Source organism: Apodemus sylvaticus, chromosome 5 (genome assembly GCF_947179515.1).
Source record: "Apodemus sylvaticus chromosome 5, mApoSyl1.1, whole genome shotgun sequence".
Classification (NCBI taxonomy): Eukaryota; Metazoa; Chordata; class Mammalia; order Rodentia; family Muridae; genus Apodemus; species Apodemus sylvaticus.
The window spans coordinates 53,884,551-53,908,491 of record NC_067476.1 but is presented as its reverse complement, the minus strand read 5'-3'; the positions used below and the strand labels follow the sequence as shown (position 1 = coordinate 53,908,491).

The 23,941-nt window shown below is 46.9% G+C and overlaps 1 protein-coding gene across 1 annotated transcript; it reads left to right on the top strand.

Annotated features, from left to right (window-relative positions):
- Positions 1 to 10,717: 10,717 nt before the first annotated feature.
- On the top strand, positions 10,718 to 23,664 carry Chrna1 (cholinergic receptor nicotinic alpha 1 subunit). The gene is made up of 9 exons (XM_052181164.1): positions 10,718 to 10,760; positions 16,395 to 16,540; positions 16,653 to 16,697; positions 17,511 to 17,620; positions 19,250 to 19,445; positions 19,932 to 20,169; positions 20,995 to 21,218; positions 22,591 to 22,830; positions 23,533 to 23,664. Exons 1-9 carry the CDS (start codon positions 10,718 to 10,720, stop codon positions 23,662 to 23,664), a joined length of 1,374 nt encoding a protein of 457 aa, XP_052037124.1.
- The last annotated feature ends 277 nt before the right edge of the window (positions 23,665 to 23,941 follow it).

The window sequence follows — 23,941 nt, the reverse complement described above, 5'->3', positions numbered from 1 at the left end:
GCCTAGGCTATGAGAGACCCTGTCATCGAGCTAATAAGAGGGCTTCTGGAACCTGACTGTTGCCTTGTGGGAACAGGGCTCCCAGCACCAGCCAAAGCTGCCTTTATTTTCCTTAAAATGCAAAGCAAGTAATATGGAGTTGAATTTTTATCAAAACAGCACTAACTACTTCTGAAAGCAATTTTAGAGGAAAAACAGAGGAAAGGGCCAGTCTGCACAAATTCAGCACAGCCAGTACCTCTTCTGTCGCCAGAGTCTGCGCTCTGCCTGCTGCTAGCCTGCCAGCCTGGGGGGAGGAGCAGAGGAGACCCCATCTCCAGACTCCGTCTCAGGGGCTGGAGGACACTCCCCTCCTCAAGTTTCTATCTCAGCAGGCTTACGGTGACAGACAACAGAGTGAAGAGAAGTCCAGGTGAAAATTCTTTGTTTAGCTCTGTACCCTATTTTTTAATAGGGTTATTTGGCTCTCTGGAGTCTACCTTCTTGAGTTCTTTGTATATCTTGGATATTAGCCCTCTCTCAGATGTAGGGTTGGTGAAGATCTTTTCCCAATTTGTTGGTTGCCATTTTGTCCAATCGGTGTCCTTTGCCTTACAGAAACTTTGTAATTTTATGAGGTCCCATTTGACAGTTCTTGATCTTAAAGAATATCGAATGGCTGAGAAGCACCTTAAGAAATATTCAACATCATTAATCATTAGGGAAATGCAAATCAAAACAACCCTGAGATTTCGCCTCACACCAGTCAGAATGGCTAAGATTAAAAATTCAGGAGATAGCAGGTGCTGGCGAGGATGTAGAGAAAGAGGAACATTCCTCCAATACTGGTGGGATTGCAAGCTGGTACAACCACTCTGGAAATCAGTCTGGTGGTTCCTCAGAAAACTGGGCACTTCTGGAGGACCCTGCTATACCTCTCCTGGGCATATACCCAGAGGATTCCCCGGCATGCAATAAGGACACATGCTCCACTATGTTCATAGCAGCCTTATTTATGATAGCCAGAAGCTGGAAAAAACCCAGATGTCCCTCAATGGAGGAATGGATACAGAAAATGTGGTATATTTACACAATGGAATACTACTCAGCAATTAAAAACAATGAATTCATGAAATTCTTAGGCAAATGGTTGGAACTGGAAAATATCATCCTAAGTGAGGTAACCCAGTCACAAAAGAACACACATAGAATACAGTCACTGATACGTGGATATTAACTCAGAAGCTCTGAATACCCAAGACATAACTCACATATCAAATGATTCCCAAGACGAAGGAAGGAGAGGGCCCTGGTCCTAGAAAGGCTTGATGCAGCAATGTGGGGGAATACCAGGACAGAGAAGTGGGAGGGGGTTGATTGGGGAACGGGCAGAGGGAGGAGGGCTTATGGGACTTATGGGGAGGGGGGAACCGGGAAAGGGGAAATCATTTGGAATATAAACAAAGAATATAGAAAATAAAATAAAAAGAAAAGAAAAGTCCAGACAGACAGTGGGTGGGAGTCCCCATGCTGGGTGAGGCTGTGTTGTCTAGAGGCGTGTCCGCTTTCCTCAGCACTTGAAGGAACCGTGGCAATGGTGCTTGCTTCGAAGCCGCTGATCCCCCCAATGTTGATTAATACGGTGATAGAATAAAATATGGAAACCAAGAACTATGTCTGCTTGGCTGTCAGACTTCCAGCCAGAGAAAACTATGACGCAGAGAAATCCATATGAAGAGGCTTTTTCTGCAAGTGGGGAAGTCAGCTCACACTCTTCTCCCCTCCTCTCTCCCACCCCCACCCCCACCCCCACCTCCCGCTGGAGCTTGAATTTAGGGCCTTGAACAAAAGTATTCTACCACTGAGCTATAAATATATCCTCATCCCTTAAATCGTTTCTTTCTTTCTTTCTTTCTTTCTTTCTTTCTTTCTTTCTTTCTTTCTTTCTTTTTTTGTGGGGAACAGGTTTTTTTTTTTTTTTTTTGCAGGAGGATCAGGAATTCAAGGATATTGTCAGCAAATTGGAGCCTGGGCTACAGGAGACTGTGTCCTAAAGGTCAAGGGTTCCCCGAATCTATCTGGACCGCTCTCTGAGGACAAGGGCTTCTCTAGGATAAAGATGGAGAAGAGAAGAACAGCTTCAGGTGAACCCCTGTTTTAGACTGACATTTTGCAGATAGGGTAGAGGAAATAAGATATGGGATAGATATTTGGAAAAACATGGCCTTTCCCCCCTCCCAAGTCTGTCAGGACTCTCCTCTGAGGAACCGGCTCCCGGTATATCGGACATCTCATTTACTTTCTGTCTTCTCCTGACTCCTTCTCTTCTTTTGGGGATTGAGTACAGGCTACTTTACCTGGAGGGCAGGGGGCCTATATCCTCTCCTCCCTGCAGAGAAAGCCTCGTCTATGGTTTTCTCTGCATCACAGTTACTCTCTAGCTGGAAGGCTGGCAGCTAAGCAGGCATATTTCTTGGTTTACACATTGTTATTCTATCACTGTATGTATTAATCAACATTTGGGTTTTAGTCATAGCATAGCTAATACATAATTTTGTTTGCTTCACGGAAAATTAAAGAAAGAATTGGCAGCATATTAAACAAATGGTTAACTTCATTTTTTTTCCCTCCTTGTCGTCAACAATAATCATCAATGTTCCCAGCAGACTACTGTGTTTATACGAAGGCTCCAGACACCCCACCCCTTCACTGCTGGGAATCACCTCCGTGACCCGGATCGTGACAAAGTCTAGCACACAGAAGGGACTCATAGAGGGTGATGCCGTAGATAGAGCTGATTCCAGTCCACACAGTAGGGACATGAGACTAGTGTTCTTGAAACTAGTATGACAAAGGACAATATTGCTTTCAGGAAACTTTCTTGAGAAGTCTAAGTAGGCTCTTGGGGATCAGTCTCCTGCATTCTGATGTAGTGCAAGGCATCTGTGAGAAGAAGAAAGGATACAGCACCATCAGTAAGCATGCTACACACACAGACACACACACACACACACACACACACCACACACACACACACACACCACACATACCATACACACCACACACACCACACATACACACACACACACACACACACCACACATACCACACACACCACACATAACACACACACACACACACACACGTGCACACACTACACACAAACACACACACACCACACACACACACACACACACACACACACACATATATACATACCACCTGTAGAGTCCTAAGAACACCACCCATTGTGTGTTTCCACACATGCCCACACTGCCTGTCAGCCACACATTCCCTAGAAAAGTCTAGAGGCGTGTCCTCTTTCCTCAGCATGTGTAGGAGCTGTTACAGTGGAGCTTGCTCTGAAGCAGCTGATTATGTCAATGTTGATGAATACTTACGGTGACAGAAAAACAATGAGAAAATCAAGAACTATGTCTGCTCAGTGGTCAGACTTCATAAGACTTCAGAAAACGCTGATCGTGAGACCGTAAGGACTAGTCAAGCACACTCTAAAGAAACCTGCTCATGCATTTATCATGTTGACAATTTAGAGCAAGCCTAGATCATGATGTGCAGAGTCCCCCCATAAACATGTGCCATTACGTATCAGAAGCCCTTGGAGAATGTGCTTTGATCTCCAGATTGTTGCTTTAAGGGCTTCAGCCTTGGACTATCCCCTGGAGGATCAGATCTTTGATAGCTGTCCATCTTTTAGCTAAAAGGATTTGCAGGTGTTAAAACTCCATGCTGATGCCAAGTAGATGCCAGGTCTGTTGTCAGAGAAGACAAGCGGAGGAGAAAGAGGGGCTCCATTAACATTCTAGATGATTCTGCCTGTGTTTTGGCGTCTGCTTTATATATTCTGGGAGTACGGCAAGCAGCATTTGTCTTTGGCAAGCATATTTTAGGAGGGTCTGATCATCATTCCAGTGCACAATGAAAACAACGATCATCCAGCTAGTCACAATCAGAGATTCAATCGAGTTTCTTGTACTAAAGCAATTCATCTCACTGGAAGATTATGGAAAGGTCCCATTGTGAAAAAACACACCCAGGTTGGAAAAATACCAGTTAAGTGACTTCTTTACCTATGCAATTCTTTCTGTAAGACAAATCTTCAAAGAACAAAATTTTTAAAATAATTATCTGTCTCTGGGTGAGGTAGATGTAAGATCCTGTACTATTAATATAATATGGTTTTTAAAAAGTGAATTCTTCATTAATTTTATTTTTTGATAGTTTGTCAGAGTGTCAACAGTGGAATATTCTTAGTCCAAGTGGAAACTAATTAAAAGTTATTTGAGGAACACAAGTGAATAGCAATGTTTAACATTTCACACCTCTTAGAATAGAAACCCAGGCAGCTGACAAACGGAGGGTGAATGCTCACGGTTTTGACTCTTCTAAATCACAGCCGAGACTAAAGTTTGCTTATGTAACCGACACAAACCCAGGGCTCGACGTGGTCCGATCTTCGCATTGGTCCAGTTCAGAGAGATGGAGCAGAGAACAAATCTTTTCTTGAGAAAAATTCCAAAGCTCGGGGTATATTTTAAATATCTTAACAAAGTTCCTTAAAATTACTCTCCAGCTTTCTCTCTCAATCTCCGGCCAGCCTGGCTGCCTTCCTGTCTGTTCAGCCTCCGCACACAGCTCAGGCCTTCCCTGAGCTAGCAAACCCAACTTCCCGTCATTGTCATTCACCCTGGTCTCCCGGGCTGGCAGATGTGGTTTTGCAGAGGGCAGTGACGGAGACTCTGCAGGGCACACTCAGTTGTCCCAGGAGACTGGCTCCCTTTTCTTGGTTTGTGCCTGGTCCAGGGACTGTGAAGAGCAAGCCAGAACAGTACTTTCCCATCAAAGCATTTCCTGTGTTAGCCAAGGGGCCAGGCCCAGCCATAATTTCTGGTCACTGGTGTCCTAGTTAGGGTTTCTATTGCTATGATAAAGTGCTGTGACCAAAAGCAACTTGGGGAGAAAAGGGTTTGTTTCAGCTTAGAGTTCTGAATATGGCAGTGCATTTTCAAAGAGACTACTGACAGAAACTTACACAGAGCAAGAACTCAAGGCAGGAGCTGATCCAGAGGCCACGGATGGGTGCTATCTACTGGCTTGCTCTGACTGCTTTCTGGATGCTAACCCGGGAGCATCATAACCGGCATCAGAAACATCAGATTCTGGAGCCCACAGGATGGTTCAGTCAATAAAGTACTTGCCAATCAAGAGGACCTGGATTCAGATCAAAAGCACCCACCTAGACAGCTGGGCATGGTGCCCTGTGTCCGTAATCCCAGAGCTGGGGAGGTAGAGACAGATGAATCCATGCAGTTTGCTGACCTGCCAATCCAGCTTAATCTTCGATTTCCAGGGTTGATAAAAGACCCTATCTCAAGGAAGGTGTGACTGGGCCTGTGGCACACACCATTAATACCAGAACCCCAGAGGCAGAGGCAGAGGCAGAGGCAGAGGCAGGTTCAAGGCCAACCTACCTGGTCTACATAGTGATATCCAGAAGAACCAGAAAAAAAGAAAGACAGTGAATAGCGATTGAGAAGTCTGGCCTCCAACTGCCCAGCATACACATACATATGCACCTCTGTGTACACATACATATGCACCTCCGTGTACACATACATGTGCACCTCCATGTACACATACATATGCACCTCCGTGTACACATACATATGCACCTCCATGTACACATACATATGCACCTCCGTGTACACATACATGTGCACCTCCGCGTACACATACATGTGCACCTCCATGTACACATACATGCACACGCACAAGAACATATATACATCAAATTCCAGCTTGTCTGCAACTTGAAGCCTAAGTGAACTTGGATACATCATGGGTAACTGATAAATTTCTTCTCTGATGGCGAAATGAGTCCATTCAAACCAGATTAGCGTTATGTATAAAGGCAGGTTTATTGGGAAACTGCACTCAGGAGAGATCACTGGTTCCAAGGCCAGGGAAGTCGCCAAGAAGAGGGAGACAGAGGAGCTGGGGGGAGGGGGGAAATAAAGAGAAACCGCGCATAGAGAAAGGGAGAAAAGAGAGAAGGGCGGAGACCAGAATGTCTGATTTATACAGGGAAGAGTCTCTGGAGGAGGGGAAGACCAACCCCTGGGCTGGAAAGTTTAAAGGGCGTGCTTTGCCAGGTAGCGACTGAGGGATGCTGGGAGAGCCTGGAGGCCAGGTCCACTTTGGAAGGTTAAATACGCGCCCCAGTCTCTTGTCCTGGATCTGGATCCCAACAGTAACACCACCCTGGGGAGCTACTGCGAGAGTGAAGAGGGAGCCGACAGGCTCTCCCTGACTCACAGATGAAGTCCTCTTCCGCTCTCGGAAAGGGAGCGCTTGTAACTAGCTAGGACAGCTATGCCCCCTGCTGTGAACCTCGGCTCCAAGATCCGGAGTCCCCCCTTCCCCCCATGAATCGGAGAATCTGGCTTGTGTCTCAAAGGAAGTACTGTGTGATCCATTTTACCACAAAACTATCAGCTTGAAGTGCATATTTCAGAGCGTGTCTGTGTGTTTGGGGGTGGGGTTGATCTAATGACATATACCTGTAAACGCAAACACTCAGGGGCATGAGACAGGGGAATTGCAAGTTTGAGGTTAGCTTAAGACATATAGAAAGACCCTCTCTGACAGCAAAACTTCCAAACAACAACAACAAAATAGAATTTAAAAGTCCTAGCATTTCCGACAGACCGTGACAAAGGCAGAAAGGATAAGATTTGTCAGCCGGGGCGGGGGTTGGAAACATGAAGTTAATCGCAGCATCGCAGCCAGCTCTCCCCTCCGGGTTTTCTGCTGCACAATGTCAGAAACCGTGCAGGACTCTCGCTGGGACCCTTCTGAGGGGAGGCCGCTTCCTGGGAATGTCCTGAGCTGCGGGAGTCCTAGGACTTCTAGGCTGGCTTGCTTGGTGTTTCCAGGAGTGAGGGAAGACCTTGGGGACAGCAAATGGCTTCGGAGCCCCGGGAGCCAGCCCTTTCAGAGAGGGCGCTGCCGCTGGATCACCACTTTAATGACCGTTTGTTGCCACCTGCTGGTCGCTGGGCTGCTGCACAGCACTCTACAAGGGTGTTTAACGGGCGGAGGGGCAGGGGGGCTCCCTGGAGCCCCATCAAAATATGGCGACCAATATGGTAGCACACGCCCTTTAAATCAGAACTAGGTGAGTTCAAGTCCAGTCTTGTCTGCATAGCTAGTTCCAGGCGAGCCAGGGACCCTGTCTCAGTAATGCGGGTGGGACACCACTAATTGGATTGGGTTGTAATTTTGTTTAAAAGAATAAGGTTTGAATTTGGGAAGAGGATGGGCGCAGGAGGAGTTGAGGGTGGGGGTTGGGAGTAGGTATAACCTAAATGCATTGTATACATGCATGAAATTATGTTAAAATATAATATAAAATATAATATTAAAGAATAAACTTTGTAAAATCTGAGTGGGGATAGAAGTGACGGATCCACAGTAATCCATTCATCAAACCATGAAACTCCGTGTGCTTTTGATTGTTTATATATCGTTTTGTTTGATGTACTTTTATAAATATGTTCTCTTTCATTCATTCACTAGTCAATCATAAACACTTTGGAGGGACCCCAATGGCACTGGGTTATTATTGATGTGAAGAGGGCCACGTTCTCATTGTTTTCTCAAACAAAAGCAGGCAGGACAGTCTATCCTAGCCTTCTCTTATTTTGATGCAAATCTAACAATAGACTGGGCTGACCTGGAACTAGTAATCCTCCTGCCTCAGCCTCTGCAGTGGTGGAATTCCAGGCTGAACTACCACACCCTGCCACTCTACTCTTGAATTATAATTTACTTCCACTTACTCCTCAGCAACAATGATTACTGACTTTCCAGCCAAGAGCAAAGAGATCCAGGCATTACTCCCTCACTGTGAAATCTAGTGGAAGAGACAGATGTTGATCAACTGCATCGTTGACATCACAGTGCAATGTGGTCGGTCAGAAGAAGGGTTCCAATAGAGAGGCCTCGGTGACCCCATCAGTTCTGACTAGAGACTCAGGCTATTTGGTATGCACTGAAGTTACTTAAGTACTTCTGCTTTGGGAGAGTGTATCCCAGTGGGCTGATCTGTATGTATAAAGATTTTCACCACATGTAGGAAGACATTTTATTAATTTTGCAAGTTGTAGTAATAAATCTTACTTCTGGAAGCATTTTTATGTCTCTTTTTTCCTGCTCCTGGCTATGTAATCACTGTTCCCGGATCACTGTGATCTTCATACAAATATGAAGATGTGTGAATATGTGAAGATTCACGTTGTGAATTCTTCTCTTGAAAATAAAAAGCAGCTGGGCAATGGTGGCACACGCCTTTAATCCCAGCACTTGGGAGGCAGAGGCAGGCAGATTTCTGAGTTCGAAACCAGCCTGGTCTACAGAGTGAGTTCCAGGACAGCCAGGGCTATACAGAGAAACCCTGTCTTGAAAAATGAAGATAAATAAATAAATAAATCTGAATGGTACTTTTTAAAGAAAAACAAAATAAAAATTAACTCTACACCCAGACGCCCCAGAACTCCCAGGGACTAAACCATCAACCAAGGGGTACACATGGTTCCAGCCAAAAATGTGGCAGAGGAATGCCTTGTCAGGTATCAGTGGGAGGAGAGGTCCTTGGTCAGGTAAAGGCTCAATAGATGCCCCAACAAAGGGAAATGGGGGGGGGGAGGTTGGAGTGGGTTGGGTGGAGGGGCATATACCTGGGAGGCAGGGGGTGGGAGGAGGGGTTAGGAGTCTTTGGGGAGGGGGGAAATCGGGAAAGGTTTTACCATTGGCAATGTAAATGAAGATGATATTCAATAAAAAAAAACTCTAAAAAATATAGTATTGCAGAGGAAGGCAAGAAAACTGATATTGGAGACTAAAATGAGGAGAAAAGCCCCGAGTTAGATACTAGCTTAATAATGCTGTTGTCCCTCATTTCTCCGTGAGCGAAGTCTATTGGAGTCTGCACATCTAGCAACACAGATAGTGACACACACAGTGGGTCTCTGTTCGGGTTTGACTCACTAGAACCCAGTCATGGGGCTCGGAATGGGTGACAGGTGGGTGGGAAGAGTGGGTGCATGTTTTCCTAACTCCACAGTCACAGGGTGGCAGGAGGGAGAAAGCTGATTATTTTACCAGTTAACTGGTAAACGGATACAATGTAAGCAGAAAACTATACCGTAGGGGTCAGCTCTACCCTCTGTTCTCCAAGTCCCCTTGTCTGTCTGTTTGGACCCTGTGGAGTGAGATCATTTGACAGGATCCCCGACCTTAGGTTCAAGGTGAGAGGCTTTCCTCAGTCAGGATCCAGACCTGAAGGGACCAGGGCGTGCAGGGAACAGCAAGGGTGTCTTCAAATGCCTGCTTCTGCCCGAACCCACGCGAACTCTACAAAGAAGCCAAGTCTGGTTAAAAACTGCTTCAGCGTCAACAATTGCAAGCTGCTCATGGCTGAGCAAATTCCCATTTTGGGGGAATCTTTTAAACAAAGGGCTTGAAACGCTGAACAGCTCCGCTCCCTGCTCCCGGGGGAGAGTAGGTTGAGGAGAGGCAGCAGGAAGCAGGAACCCGGAACAAATGCCGCTGGGGTGGAAGACTTTTCCCACCAAGGACTGCGCTGTAATAACAGGACACAGGAGGCTGCAGTGGGCCCCAGCTAGCGACTCTGGGTGGGCTTGACAGGGAAGAGGGGAGGGAACCACCATTTGAGCCCTGGGGGAAAACCAGGTCACAGAAAAAAAAAAAAAACCCTATCTTTGTTAAAAGTTGAATATAATATGGAATTCTCCAGCATCCAATTCAACACTGGCCACTCTTTTCAAACAACTCATGCAGACACAAAAGATGTCACATTCAGGCCTGTGACACAGAATTTCACTCCACGTTTAGGGAGTGTACACTTGTGTGGTTAAGGACAGACACACAGTGTTGTCTACTCAAACCCACAGCCTCCACTGAAATCATGCACAAAGCCTTTTGCTAATAATCAACTCGTGGGCACGCAAGATGACTCGTCAGGTGAAGGAGCTTGATCCCCAGGACGCACACAGTAGGAGAACCAACTTCTGAAATTGTTCTTTATTCCGCATAGGCGCCACGGCATGCCACCGCCATGCTCACATAAAACAAATAAATGAATGTGATTTCAACCCCCATATAAGACTAAGGGGAGCCGGGCGGTGGTGGCGCAAGCCTGTAATCCTAGCACTTGGGAGGCAGAGGCAGGTGCATTTCTGAGTTCGAGGCCAGCCTGGTCTACAGAGTGAGTTCCAGGACAGCCAAGGCTACACAGAGAAACCCTGTCTCGAAAAACAAAACAAAACAAAACAAAACAAAATAAGAGTAAGGGGCACAGTATCCTAGTGGAGCTGAGGTAGCTCTTTCTATTTAACCCATATTTAGCTAGCATGTGTGAGGTCAGGGTTTAGTCTTCAACACACAACAAAGCGACCCATGATCTATGCAGGACCCTCACGCTGGGTCCATCTAGCATGAGTGTAGTGATCATGTAAAGCAAGGCACGTCTGTGGCCACAGAAGGCCCCGAGCTTTGAGGCTGTGGGCAGCTCAGCTGTCGTGTAGGCACACAGGTGATGTAAGGCAATAGCTGTGGAGCCAGCTGGCTTCGGAGGCCAGCAGCCAAGCTCCAGCCAGGGGTAGGACAGGCAGCGAGCTGCTGGGGGCCTCAGACCATGGAACTCTCCACTGTCCTCCTGCTGCTCGGCCTCTGCTCCGGTAAGTCCCAGGGAAGGGGCTCTCCTTTGAGGGTGAAACACTAATGTGTCCCCTGTCCCTTACCCCGGTCTTGTTTCTGTGATGGGAACACAGGACACGGCCACACCAGCCGGAGGTTTCTCTACTGGTCCTAGCTTGGCGTCGGCTTGGATGGGTAGACTTTTAGTTTGTTTTCCCCACAGTGGGAGCTGCCTGCTCAAAAGCCACAAGCAAGAGATCCTGGTTGCTCTGTGATCGCCTGGTCCCGGGCTCGCCCATGTGACCATCGTAGAGCCACTTGTACGGTCTGAACCTCTGGTAGACAATGCTACCATTCTGAACTACCTTCACGTTCAGGCGCCTAGCAGGCACAGCCAGCACACACCCGGGGGGCTGCATGTGGCCAGAAAGGCCTTGGTGTATGCCGGTGTAAATCATACACCTATTTAAACTTTGTTATTTTGTTTTTTTGATATTACTATTATTCTATTATTATCATTATTGTTGTTGTTATTATCACTATTACTATTATTTGTAACTAGATTGCATAGATGGGTGACAACTTTGTAGCTGATGGGCCTTTTGTCACTCTAGAATTCCTCTGAGAATGAAGAGGTTTGATTGGCAGCTACAGGTGCCAGGAAAGGAAACCTGTTAACAAATGTAACTAAACTGTCTCTACAAAGAAACTGTTTTGTCCTTTTTTTTTAACTTCAGAGATTTCCTTTTTTTTTTTTAAAGTCCATATAAATTTATCGATGCTGCACTCCCCCCAACCCCCACTCTTTAAGGATCTTACTAATACGCAGGTTTTAAGTTTGAGTTGGACTTATGAAACTGTCACAGCCCTTGACCTACTCTCTGCTCTGGAATGTGCCCATCACGACAGCTGAAACGCCATCCTGGGCCCCAGACTTCCGGTAGACGGAAACAGGAGATGAGTGTTGATTACTTCCGATGAATTTACAAGTGATCTCATCCCACTGAGGAGCAAGGCGGCCTAAAGCCTGCAACTCCCTGCTCTAACATTGCTCCGACAAACACAGGCAAAGGGCATATATATATACAAACATATACACACACACACACACACATACACACACTTTTTTTTTTCAATATCAGAGTTAGAGGAAATATCTAAACTCAGATCAAATAATTCCTATGGAATTTGAAGTTGATCCAACCTAAGCAGGCTCGTTTACAAACACTACACTCGGTGAAAACTTGTTTTTGAAATTTTTTAAAGATTTTTTTTTTATTTTATGTGTATGAATATTTTGCCTGCAGGCACATGTGTGCCTGGTGACTACAGAGGTCAGAAAAGGGCCTCAGATTCCCTTGAACTGGAGTTACAGATATGCATGAGCCACCATGTGGGTACTGGGAACAGAATCTGGGTCCTCTGTAAGGGCAACAAGTGCTCTTAACTTCTGAACCATCTCTCCAAGCCCCCTCAGGAAAAATTTTAAAGTGGTGTGCTTCTAAAAAAAAAAAACACATCTACAAGATCTCTTAGAACAACAAAGCCCATGTGCAGCTGTTAAAAGGAGTCTGTGTTATATCCTTTGATCAAACCAAAATTTCCTGAATTGATCCAACGTGTAGTATATAATAAGCAGAGGAATCCCTGAGTGGGTGAAATTCTGGGTAAGTATGTGCGTTGACATGGGCGTGGCCGTGTCAAGAGCCCCCAAAAGCCTCAGACTCATGGAAAATTAGGGAAGCCTGGTGGTGGCCATGCGAACAACTCCAGAGCCTCCAATCTATGGGGGACTAGGAAGCCTCCCCCTTGGGTAAGTCTTGGAGGGAAATGACAAGGCCTTCCTTCGGTTCACGTGTGAATATTGGAAGTATGTGTAGAAAACGTCCACCATAGTTTTCTGCCCCCTGGGTACTATGGACTGATCAGACTTCCTCTGCAGAACTGTTCCCACTGAGATCGCTAACATTGCCCCCTTAATCCAACTGTATATCGTGAACCCTGAATCCTTGTTTAACCGAATGCAATAACCCTTCCTCCACGTTCAATCTAGTTAACAAACACATTGATCTCCCTGGTTCCAAGGTTTCTCTGCCAGAGAGACCAGACCATCCGACTGTAGCTTTTCTGTGTGTCCATGTGTCTGTGTCCACGTGTCTGTCTGTGTTTCTTTCTCCGTTCTCTCGTTGTCCCAGTCAGGTCCTTTTCTGGAGGCATGCAAAGAATGGGACAATAGTCCATAGGAATTTAGAATTATAAAATGCAGCCCAGCACCCTACATTTATTTATTGTAAGGAAACTGAAGGTAAAAGATATGAATTGGCCTGTGGGAGGGCACACCATAAGTTCTGAAATGTGATCACTTAAAAACTTAAGTTTGATCCACACAACAGGCCTAAAACAACCTGAAATCACCCAGGCAGAGACATAGCATGAGGTTGGAGTAAGATTTACCCAAGGTGACTCTCTGTAGTTCAGATTCTTTTCGTCAAAACCGGGGTCCAGTTCCCTATGTACAAATACAAACTGAGCTGATGAGATGCTCAGTTAGCAAAGCACTGGCCTCACAAACACGGGACCTTAGTTCAATTCCTCACAACCCATATTTACACAACCAGGCATGGTGGCAATGTCTATAATCCCAGCACTGGGGAAGAGAGGGCAGACCAGTCTCTGATGCTTCCTGGCCATCTAGCCTAGGTTACATGGTAAATTTCAGGCTAATGACAGGCTGTCTCCAAAAAGATGTGGATTCCTGAGAAATAACATCTGAGGTTGTCTTCCGGCTTGTCCATACATGTACCCACATATGTACTTACATACACATATGCAAATACACAGTCACACACACATAATATGATATAGGAAGCACACTTTACACAGTCACACACACACACACACAATATGATGTAGAAAATGTGCTTTGAACTTGTGGTTGAATTTGTCTCTTAGCATTGGTCCTCTGGCCAGGGCCACTTTCTCATTGCTTGCTGGACACACAACAGTTGCTGTTCTGATTACATAGCACTGCTCACACAAACATCGCCTGTCGTCCACTCTAGAATCTAAGTCATGACACTGCCACCTTCCTCAGGGCACATCAATCTCCAATGGACTAATAGTTATTGATGTTAATGACAAATGTCAATCACCTTGCGAGTTGAGAGAAAGGATCCATGTCAGGCTTACCTTCAAATATTGTAACATTTCTAGAACAATGTTCCCATGCTGTGGATATTCAACAGATGCTTAGTGAGTTAACAGTGTCAGCACCTCTGGAGTCAACAGTAGCTATGTGATTTGGCTACACAGGACAATGTTCACATGCCTTGTCTTCTATGTAGAACCTTCCTCTTTAATGAAAGAGAGCTTAGTGGTATGTGCTGACTCCAGCACGCCAAGACATATTGGAACTGGAAAGGGATTCGCAGAATTCTTCCTTGGAGTCTTGTAAAATTCTATGGGCTTGCTTATTATCATCATTGTATCACTGATGTCCTATGGACTGTTTCCTGGCAATGGACTACAGTAATGTTTCTATAAACCCTGTGGGGGGGGGGGACTATGTATCTCCCTTGCCTATTGAAACCACCCTAAGAAATAGAGATTGAGTTTGAAATTCCTCATGACTAGAATTAGACCCTTTGCCCTGGGCAAGGGAAGGAGGCAAGTGTCTCTGGTGTGCTGGCAAGCCCCTTCCCCCAGTCCTCCTCCCTTAGTGAATCACCTTTCCTGGAACATGCTGCTGACCCTCTTGCTTTCTAGTGTGCAAAATTTGGGTCTTTGCACAACACCCCCTTTTGAGGGTCATCAACTTGCCAGCAGTTTGGGGATGTTCCTTGAGAAAGTTCTTTGATACTATTGGAAGTTTTCGAATTTCAGGCAACTTAGGAATCTAGATGTGAGAGGTGGCTAGTTCACGGGATTCACAGCGAAAGTCTTTAAGCTATGCCAAAAGATTTAAGAAAGCTCAAATCTAAATAGAGATTACATCTTACCTTTAGGGATGGGACAAACTATCTGTAACTCTGCCTCTAGCTAGGAGGAGACCTGGGAAGGCATGACTGTGCACTGAGCCTCAGTGATCTCTCTGTGAAGCTGGAGTTAAAACAAAGATCACGCACTGAATCATTATAACTATTCGGGAGGATTATAGATGGTCATGGGATTTAACATACCAGTTAGTTGAGTAGCACTAGTCATTTTGTAAAGATCTGAGGTCTGGGGGATAAATAACACTACCGAGCAAAGAGGGAACACATCTCATGAATCCAGCATCTAAAGTTCCTTGGTCCATGGAGACCAAGGTGACCTCAGCAACAGCCTTCAAAAAAGGCATATCTGGCTACATGAATCAGGATAAATGGATTGTGGGTCTGCTCTTGGATAGGCAAACACTTTGTCAGGCTGGAGTTATAGACACCCATATAAGGCACATGATGGGTTTGGGAGGAGTTTTCGCCTAGGGGTAAGGGTATACGAAGTTATGAGATTGCAGACAGCCCACACCACACTCATAAAACTAGGGTCACCATGTGGAATGTGGAGGTTCTGTTGGCTGAATGACCTTGGGCAAGCCATGCTCTTTCCGAAGGTCAGGACGGAGTGGTCAGCTTGCCTCGGCAGCCTCGGGGAATGGTACCTAGGAGAGCCAAGCAAAGGGAACCGTGTTCTGAGGAGAAGCCCTAACCCTGAGTCATCACAGCCTCGTTTGTTTGTTCTTTCTGTTTTAATTGGTACATGGCACTAACAGCAGATATTTGTAAAAACTGAGATAAAATACACATCACAAAAAGTTGATTATTTTAACCACTTAAAGCACACAGTCCAGTCGTGATATCACCATTACATAGTTCTGATACTCTTCTGTTGTCTCCAAAGGACCCTCTGAACCCACTAAGTGGCCTCGTTCTCCAAGTCTCTTAGAACCACCAATCTTTCCACCTCTGTAGAGTTACCGTTCCAGATGCACCACGCACCTCTTTGTATCTGACTTTTCACACTAGCTTAATGATGCTATCAAGGTGCATCCATGTTTCGACAATCTCCTCACTCCCTTCCTGTTTTATGGCTTAATACTGTTCCATCGATTGGATACACCACAATGTCTCCACCTGCGTATTTGTTGATGGCCCTTTGAGTGTTGCATGTAGTGCTGTTGCTCTTTTGGGTGTTCACCCAGGAGGGCGCCTGCTGGGTCCTACGGTTACTCTGGTCTAAAATGTTGAGGAACTCAATATGTTATATTCTCACCAACAGTGTGTGAGGTTTCAAGTTTTCCATAACTTCACCAAACTTACTACTTGCCTTCTTCTTCACCGTGGCCAGCCTAGGGGCTGTAAGCCAGCATCTACTTTTAACTGCTAATGGCATCCAAGAGATAGGATGTCAGGCTCTGAAACGCCTAGCCTTTCTGTAGCGTTTTCATGTGTATAGTGTCCTGCTGAATGTGATGTGGCCAGAGACTGCATTAAGTAAGGTCACCTATCCAGAGAATACATGTTGTCTCAGTGTTGTTTCACTGGACCATTGCTGGGTATGGGACCACACCAGCAACTGTGTTTGGGAGGGGACTCTGTGTGCTTTTCATTAGATGGCTGTGCCGCTAACCCTGGAGAGACTGTGTGCAAGGTGGAGACCAGCATCTGACAATCTATTTGTCATTTCCTGCCCAGCTGGCCTTGTTCTGGGCTCCGAACATGAGACTCGTCTGGTGGCAAAGCTCTTTGAAGACTATAGCAGTGTGGTCCGGCCGGTGGCGGACCACCGTGAGATCATGCAGGTCACCGTGGGTCTTCAGCTGATCCAGCTCATCAACGTGGTAAGAGCAGGGCTGGAGGCTCACCCACCCTGTGAGACCCCACCTCACAGCGGGCCATCGCCCCTTGGCTTCCCTGCTCATTCCCTAAAGAAACCATTGTCTCTCTTCTCAGGATGAAGTAAATCAGATTGTGACAACCAATGTTCGTCTGAAACAGGTAATCCAACTGGGTTATTGTACTTACGCTGTGTTTATTTACCTAAAATCATACCGGGGTCCAGAGGAAATAAATCCAGGAAGGAGGATCATGTACCAAAATGTTGGAAGCATATATATACATGTATACACATATATACACATACCCACATACACACATATGCATATATGCATACACACATATGCTCATGTGAATATATGCACATATACACATATGCACATGTGCACAGATACCTATATACATATATTTATGTATGCATATGCATGCTGATGTCTTGTTTGATTTGGTTCTCTTTTCATGTTTGTTTTTGTCTGTGTGGGTTCATTAGCTAGGGAGGCCACAGCCAAGGAATACAAACCAGAAGGCTTTAACGACAGGGCTTTATCATGGCACGTTCTGGAGGCCAGATGTTCCAAAGTTAATGTGTCATTGGAGTTTGTTGCCTGCGAGGACCGGGAGGGGAAATCAACTCCAGAACTTTCTACTAGGCTCGTAGCTAGCTGCTGTTATGTTCACAAAACATTTTCTCTGTGTATTTGGTGTCTGTGTGTGTGATTTAAATTTCCTCTTTGTATAAAGATGCTGGTCAGGGGCTCACCCTGATGACCTCATCTTAACTTAATTCCTCTGTAAAGATCCAACTAAAGGCCATTATTGAATATGAGCTAGCACTTTGCAAGAGTGGTTTTCACCGTAATGTAATTCAGCCAGTACCACTGTGTTTCCAAAGCTTGCGGACCCATTCGGATTCTGGATCACTCTAGGTTAGACACTGATTCGGCCTTCTAAACGGGGTAACATCTCTCTTTCTAGCAATGGGTCGATTATAACTTGAAATGGAATCCAGATGACTATGGAGGTGTGAAAAAAATCCACATCCCCTCGGAAAAGATCTGGCGGCCGGACTTTGTTCTCTATAACAAGTAAGCAAAGGCACGCGGGGTGGGCCAGCGTCCCCTCGGAAGGACTGTCACATGCGTTTCCTCACCGTTTGCATTAAATAACCCTAAAAACCAGAGCTATGCTGACAGGCGAGGAGTGCCATATGGCATCCCATGTTAGGAATAGAAACAATTATGGAAGCCAAATTGAATCAGGGCTGTGGGTGGGGACATTAATCTCGGAGAGCTGCGTTGGTGCGGATGGTGCGTGTGGCAGCCACGCGAAACACCCGGACTTCCGGTCTCTGAATTCCTTGGAATCAAATACCTCCCCCCATCCCCCCAGGAGGTCTCAACTCCCCGAAGTGTTATCCATCACATCCTGAATGACATCCCACCATCAGTGCCCGGATGCCTCCCTTGCCATCCACTGGGCCCTGCAACAGACTGTGTGTTGTGAAATTATAATGTGATTCACGACACTTAGCTTAATGACACGCTCATTATCATATGCCCTTCATTTGTCAGGGAATATTCATTTCAAAGAGCACCCTTCCAAGGCAGGAACAGGAGCATGCGCAGTCAGCTAGCGAGAGGATTTGCAGTCTGATCCTGTGCTTTACAGCAGATGTTCCTGGGGCTGGTGGGGGCTGTGGATGAAAATGGCGCCCTCTGGCGGCCCTCCCAGCATCTAGCACACTGCTATAGCTGGGATGGCCGGGTGAGCCCAATTCCCCATTGTTGGTGATACGTTTCTGGAGAAAGAGGTCAATAGATGCGTTGTCTTGTCTTTAGTGAGAACCCCACAGCTCTAGTCCTCTCCACAGACTACAAGAAGCACCCGTGGCTAGAGAAAGGGGCTGGGGTTGCAGCTCAGTGGTAGATGATGTGTCTGAGGATCTCTTATATTGAATCTTGAGAACTAGAGGAAAGAAAAGGTTTTTTTTTTTGGTTTTTCTTTTTTTTAAATCTGTTTCCGGTTTCTGAAAAAGGAATACCGCTATGTGGTCGTGTTGGGTCTTCGGACGCACATGGCTTTCCTGGATGCTTGGAGCTAAAGACCACACTTAGGGTGTGAGGGGCTCTGTGCCTTTCTCTCCCAGCTGTTCCCTCCCCTGCTGGTCAGAGTTTGTGATTTATCCCACCGAGTTCCAAACAGCTCTCAGAAGACACCAGTCGCGCCCCTCCCCCCATGCAGTGTTCAGCTGCTAGGAATGTTTTATTTTAAATTTCTAGTCGTTCCAGCCAACTCTGAAAGCACACAGATGGAGTCTGACATTACAAGTGTCTCTGGGGACAGGAAAGGAAAGGCTGAGGTGCAGCGGGCCCGTGTCACTCTGGGAAGCCTGTAGGTTACCTCATTCGTCCTCCGAAGACTGACTTGGGATGTGATTAGTGCTCAGAAATCTGTACTTTGCATTCTCTCATTGATTCATTGATAGATTGGGTTTTGCTATGTAGCCCGGGTTGACTGAGGAATCTTAATCCACCTGCCTCAGCTTCTAGAGTGCTGGACTCACAGGAACACACCACCACACTTGGCTAGTGCTTAGGAATGTGGGGTTTCAGACCATCATCCCAGTGAGTGTTGGTGTCAGACAAACTGGGGGAGCAGTGCTGTCAGTTGGAATGCAGTGTTGGAGCTATTTTCCTCTCTTATCCTGACCACAGTGCAGATGGCGACTTTGCCATTGTCAAATTCACCAAGGTGCTCCTGGACTACACCGGCCACATCACCTGGACACCTCCAGCCATCTTTAAAAGCTACTGTGAGATCATTGTCACCCACTTTCCCTTTGATGAGCAGAATTGCAGCATGAAGCTGGGCACCTGGACCTATGACGGCTCTGTGGTGGCCATCCACCCGGTAGGTGGGGGCCTCCTGGGAGGCAGCTGGTTTCAGGACAAGGGCTGCCTACGTGTCCACATCAGCCTCTGGACAATCACAGGCTCCTGGCACCACTCCGGACTAGAGGGGCATCTAGTGGTACGGCTTTCAGTTGAGCGCCAGGGTTCTTGCACTGCCCAGGAGAGCTAAGTAAGAGCTTAAATAAATTCTCTTTGTTATGTACTGTCTCAGGAAGTCTGATAAAATGAGTCTCGAGTGCAACTGGGGGTGGTGGTGGGGGCAGTATTTTAAAGTCTCCTGGAGATTTGAATGTAGAGCTAAAAGGACTAACCCTAACTTCCTATATGACGTGTTCTATAGGAAATAAACCTATTACCCCAAAGCAGAGGTGGGGCCAGCATCCCTCTTGGCAAAGTGACCCTCTGGATGGGACATGGCTACCATGTCTCCGCCCTTCCTCAGGGTGGTGCAGCAGGAGTCTGCAAACCTTGTTCTGATTCTCAGGAGAGTGACCAGCCCGACCTGAGTAACTTCATGGAGAGCGGGGAGTGGGTGATCAAGGAGGCCCGGGGCTGGAAGCACTGGGTGTTCTACTCCTGCTGCCCTAACACTCCCTACCTGGACATCACCTACCACTTCGTCATGCAACGCCTGCCCCTCTACTTCATCGTCAACGTCATCATCCCCTGCCTGCTCTTCTCCTTCTTGACCAGCCTGGTGTTCTACCTGCCCACAGACTCGGGTGAGCGCCTGGGTGTGCTAGAGGCGGGCCTGCTGCAGAGGGGCGTGCTACTGACGGCTCCTGGGTGGCAGAGTTTTCCCTCTTTTTTTAAACAAACAACAAACAAACAAACAAACAAAAACAAGAAACAGTTTTGGCCTAGCAGCATCACGTGGAGAGAAAGGTATTTCTGGGCTGCAGAGCCATCTCCTGGGAAACAAAAAGCCCAAGGGTGAGGTTTATTCAAACTTCTACCCCGGCTCTAGCTTGCCAACCCAGAATCCCTCTTGTTTTCTTGTCCCCCTCCCCTTCCCAAAAGGGAAGAGTCCAGCGCGTGAAACAAAGTCGCCATTCGCTGCTTGGCAGCTACAGTGGAAACCCTGACCACACGGTGCTGTCAGGGCCCTGCGCTCTCACAGGAAGGATCCCCAGAATTATCCTTTGAGAACAAACTGGTCACATTCCCTTGCCTCGGATTTTGGTGGCTGATGAGTGCGCAGGGACTGCTTGATGGAACCGCACAGGTGGACACTTTCAACACCCGCAGCCTGTGGCTTTATGGCTCTGAAAGCTCAAACCGAGGGCACGGAGCCGGCAGGGTCGGGCTATTCTGAGGCCACTCTCCTGGGCTTGCAGAAGACCCTTCTCCATGTCCTCACCCCGTCTTCCGGGTGCAGGTCTGCGGTGCAGATCTGAGTCCAACCCCCTCACCCCCTTACTGTGTCACCAGTACACAACACTCTTGTTCTGCCTTAATTATCTCCTCACTGGCCCTGTATCCGATTCTGACCCCCTGGAGTTCCAGGCCCAGGTGGGTGGTTACATTCCCTCCTTTTGTCTTTCTAGGGGAGAAGATGACCCTGAGCATCTCTGTCTTACTGTCCCTGACCGTGTTTCTTCTGGTCATCGTGGAGCTGATCCCTTCCACCTCCAGCGCTGTACCCCTGATCGGGAAATACATGTTGTTCACCATGGTCTTTGTCATTGCGTCCATCATCATCACCGTCATTGTCATCAACACACACCACCGCTCGCCCAGCACCCACATCATGCCCGAGTGGGTGCGGAAGGTGAGAGCTGAGACTCCCAGGTCTCCACTCAGTGAACCTAGTGCAGTCCTGGATAACACCCGAGTACTTAGTCCTTAGTCCTGGCTAACACTGAGTACTTAGTCCTTAGTCCTTCATAGGCTTTAGAGAACTGGAAAAAAGGAACTGCTTCTTTTCGGGGACAGCTCATGTAGCCTTCCTGGAGATGGAAGAAAAGTAAAACGAGTTAAGCCCACTCCCAATTCGAGTTTATGGAGTCTGAGTAGAGATTAATAGATTTCTGTCTCATGCTTGGGCATTCTTCAGCTTTTTATTGGCGTGTTTTCCAATTTGTGAATAGACATGATTATTTTCACTGGTGAAAATTATCATGGAGAACAAAACAAGGAGGAGTGTGATCACAAATATTTATATTATTGGACTGAAAATGTGTTAGTACTTCATATATATATATATTGGTTTTTTTCAAGACAGGGTTTCTCTGTATAGCCCTGGCTGTCCTGGAACTCACTCTGTAGACCAGGCTGGCCTCGAACTCAGAAATTTGCCTGCCTCTGCTTCCCAGAGTGCTGGGATTACAGGTGTGTGCCACCACCGCCCGGCTTCACATGTTTTTAATTAACTCTGTGGCCTTGCTGGGGACTGAACTCAGGGCTGTGAACATTCTTGACAAACACTGTCCCACTGGGCCATATCCCCCCCAAATATGCCCATTTTGTTTTTTTTGGGGTTTTTTTTTTTTTTTTGGATTTGTTTTTTTCGAGACAGGGTTTCTCTGTGTAGCCCTGGCTGTCCTGGAGCTCACTCTGTAGACCAGGCTGGCCTCGAACTCAGAAATCCGCCTGCCTCTGCCTCCCAGAGTGCTGGGATTACAGGCATGCGCCACCACCGCCCGGCAAATATGCCCACTTTGATAAACATCATAGACATACTAAACTGTGCTGGTATCAGCCACACTGGCTCACCATGTAGACTTTCTGGAGGAGACTAACGGTGCCTGTTAGATGGCTCTGGGCAAGACCTCTGTGTACTTAACAGCAGGAACAGCGACAACAACAAAACAGAAGAAAAACAGTAGAGTTATCTGTGAGGCTAAGCATTTACATTTCCGAGGCTGCAGGAGCGGTCTTTAATCCTGAGAACAGACTGCCAGGAACTTTCCTGGCCTGTGGAGCTGTGGCGTCTGCACACAGGCTCCCTCCAGTGGCTAACTACTCACATTACAGAACCGAAGCTGTAGGCTGCAGCCAAGAGTCTCTGCCCTCTCGCAGAAGGCGAGGCCTAGAAATGCTGAGTGATTTGCCCCAGACCACATTGCTTACCCAAATGATGCCAGTGATTCTGGGAATACTGACAGAAAGTCTCATGCTGGGGATTTCTTTTTTTATGTTAGGTTTTTATCGACACAATCCCAAACATCATGTTTTTCTCCACAATGAAAAGACCATCCAGAGACAAACAAGAGAAAAGGATTTTTACAGAAGACATAGATATATCTGACATCTCCGGGAAACCAGGGCCTCCACCTATGGGCTTTCACTCTCCGCTGATCAAACACCCTGAGGTGAAAAGCGCCATCGAGGGCGTGAAGTACATTGCAGAGACCATGAAGTCCGACCAGGAGTCCAATAACGTAAGCTGTGTAGCTTCCAGTTCACACCTCCGGGTCTGTCTGTCCGTTGGTCCATCCGTCCGTCCACCCATCCATTCATCCATCCCTCCACCCATCCATCCATCCATCCGTCTGTCCGTCCATCCATCCATCCATCCGTCCGTCCGTCCGTCCATCCACCCACCCATCCATCCGTCTATCTATCTATCTATCTATCTATCTATCTATCTATCTATCTATCTATCTATCTTATTCCTGGCAGGATTTCTCTGTGTAGCCCTGGCTGTCTTGCAACTCGGCTCTGTAGACCGGGCTAGTCTCAAACTCAGATATCTTCCTGCCTCTGCCTCCTGAGTGCTAGGATCAAAGGCGAGTGCCACCACCTCCAGGCTAACACACCTCTGGGTCTAAATGATCAAATGCAAGAGTGTGACCGCAGAGGGGTAGGGGTTGGTGGGGGTGGTTAGGGGTGGAGTTGACCTGAGCAATCAATTGGCTTCAAGCTCCAATTACTGACTTGAGATGTGCTGTGTTGACTACCCCTGGTCACTTAAGTAAGCCATTTTGGCATAAAATAATTATGCAAAAACAGAAGATTATAACATGGGCCTCAGGTGTTGTGGTTTGGAGATTCACACACTGAAGGACAGGCCAGTAGGGGATGCTATGAGCCTGTGTCCCAGCTTAGGGGATTCCTGTCTAACTCTGTCTGCTTTCCCCCAGGCGGCTGAGGAATGGAAGTATGTTGCCATGGTGATGGACCACATCCTCCTCGGAGTCTTTATGCTGGTATGTCTCATCGGGACGCTGGCTGTGTTTGCAGGTCGGCTCATTGAGTTACATCAGCAAGGATGAGCAGAAGCTGCGCTGAGTTTATTTCTGCCCCAGGCGCAGCCACCACTAGGAAAGATGGAAGAGAGGAAGCTCTGTCTGCTTTAATCCTTTCACACTTACCAAACATGCAGCTTTCGACATGCCCTGTTAATAATAGTGATCTCTGTTCACACTGCTGTGTTCTTGAAGTGTCTCCTTAAAGAGTGAGCCCTTTATAGTGGGTAAGAGGGAGTCCTCAAAAGAAGTGTTTCTAAATGGCCCCTGGGAAGAGTTTTGCTTGGATACTCAAGGTTTTCTG